Here is a 786-nt window from a genome sequence, read left to right as displayed (position 1 = left end):
AAGATGCCAGCACCTGGCACAGCCTCTGCTACAGGGTGTTTGAACCTGTAGTACCCCAGTCAACCACACAATGCCCCCCTTGGTTTTCCCTCTGTACCCTCCACAGCATACATGATCCCATCTGATTTGGTGTTTTCTGCAGGATTGGCACCAGCATCTTCACACGGATCAAATAACGGCAAGTGGGGAAATCCTGCAGGCTCAGGACAGCCGTGGGTCAGCGCTTCCCTGGACGGGCTCTGCCCGCACCGACATGCTGCACTTAGGCAGCTCTCAGCCCAGAGGCTCATGCTTTCTTAGGCAAGCTCACCAGATGCAAAATAAAGGGTTTCTGTGGGTCTGCAGGGTTTGGCTCTGTTTTCTGCCCTGACTCAAACTCGTGGGGTTTGTCTCACCCAGCAGCCACCCTCCCACAGGGAGGCTTCATGCTACAATGCTGAGGGCAGCAGCGTCCCTGGGGATGGGGGCTGTCCCGGCTCCCCTCCCTGGCAGGGTGCAGCAGTACTGTGCTTGCAAATCTGATGCCGTGCTGTGGCTAACATGGCCCTAGGGGTCACTCCCAGATGTCCTTAGAGATGGGGGACAAGCCGGGCTGCGGCCAGAGAGAAGGAAAAGGCACAGCCCCAGTGTGCTGCCACGGCCAAGTAGTGCGGAGCCCTCCTCATGTGAGCGGAGCAGAGGAAGCTCTCGGGCGCCCGAACGCACGGGGCCGCTGCAAATGACTCTGGCAGAGCTGTCAGCCTCCGGTTCCCAGCCCCAGCGGATGCGCAGCGGGGGGAGCGCTCG

General features: G+C 60.1%; 1 protein-coding gene across 1 annotated transcript in view; it reads left to right on the top strand.

Moving 5' to 3' along the window:
- LOC103611633 (avidin) overlaps positions 1-176 on the top strand; it is a 1497-nt gene extending 1321 nt beyond the window's left edge. Inside the window, exon 4 of the mRNA XM_008629186.1 lies at positions 143-176. Coding sequence (XP_008627408.1) covers positions 143-176 — 34 coding nt within the window. The remainder of the gene's footprint in view (positions 1-142) is intronic.
- The last annotated feature ends 610 nt before the right edge of the window (positions 177-786 follow it).

Source organism: Corvus brachyrhynchos, unplaced genomic scaffold, assembly GCF_000691975.1.
Source record: "Corvus brachyrhynchos isolate BGI_N302 unplaced genomic scaffold, ASM69197v1 scaffold140, whole genome shotgun sequence".
Classification (NCBI taxonomy): Eukaryota; Metazoa; Chordata; class Aves; order Passeriformes; family Corvidae; genus Corvus; species Corvus brachyrhynchos.
The sequence above is the reverse complement of the archived record's forward strand: the minus strand, read 5'-3'. Positions and strand labels throughout refer to the sequence as shown.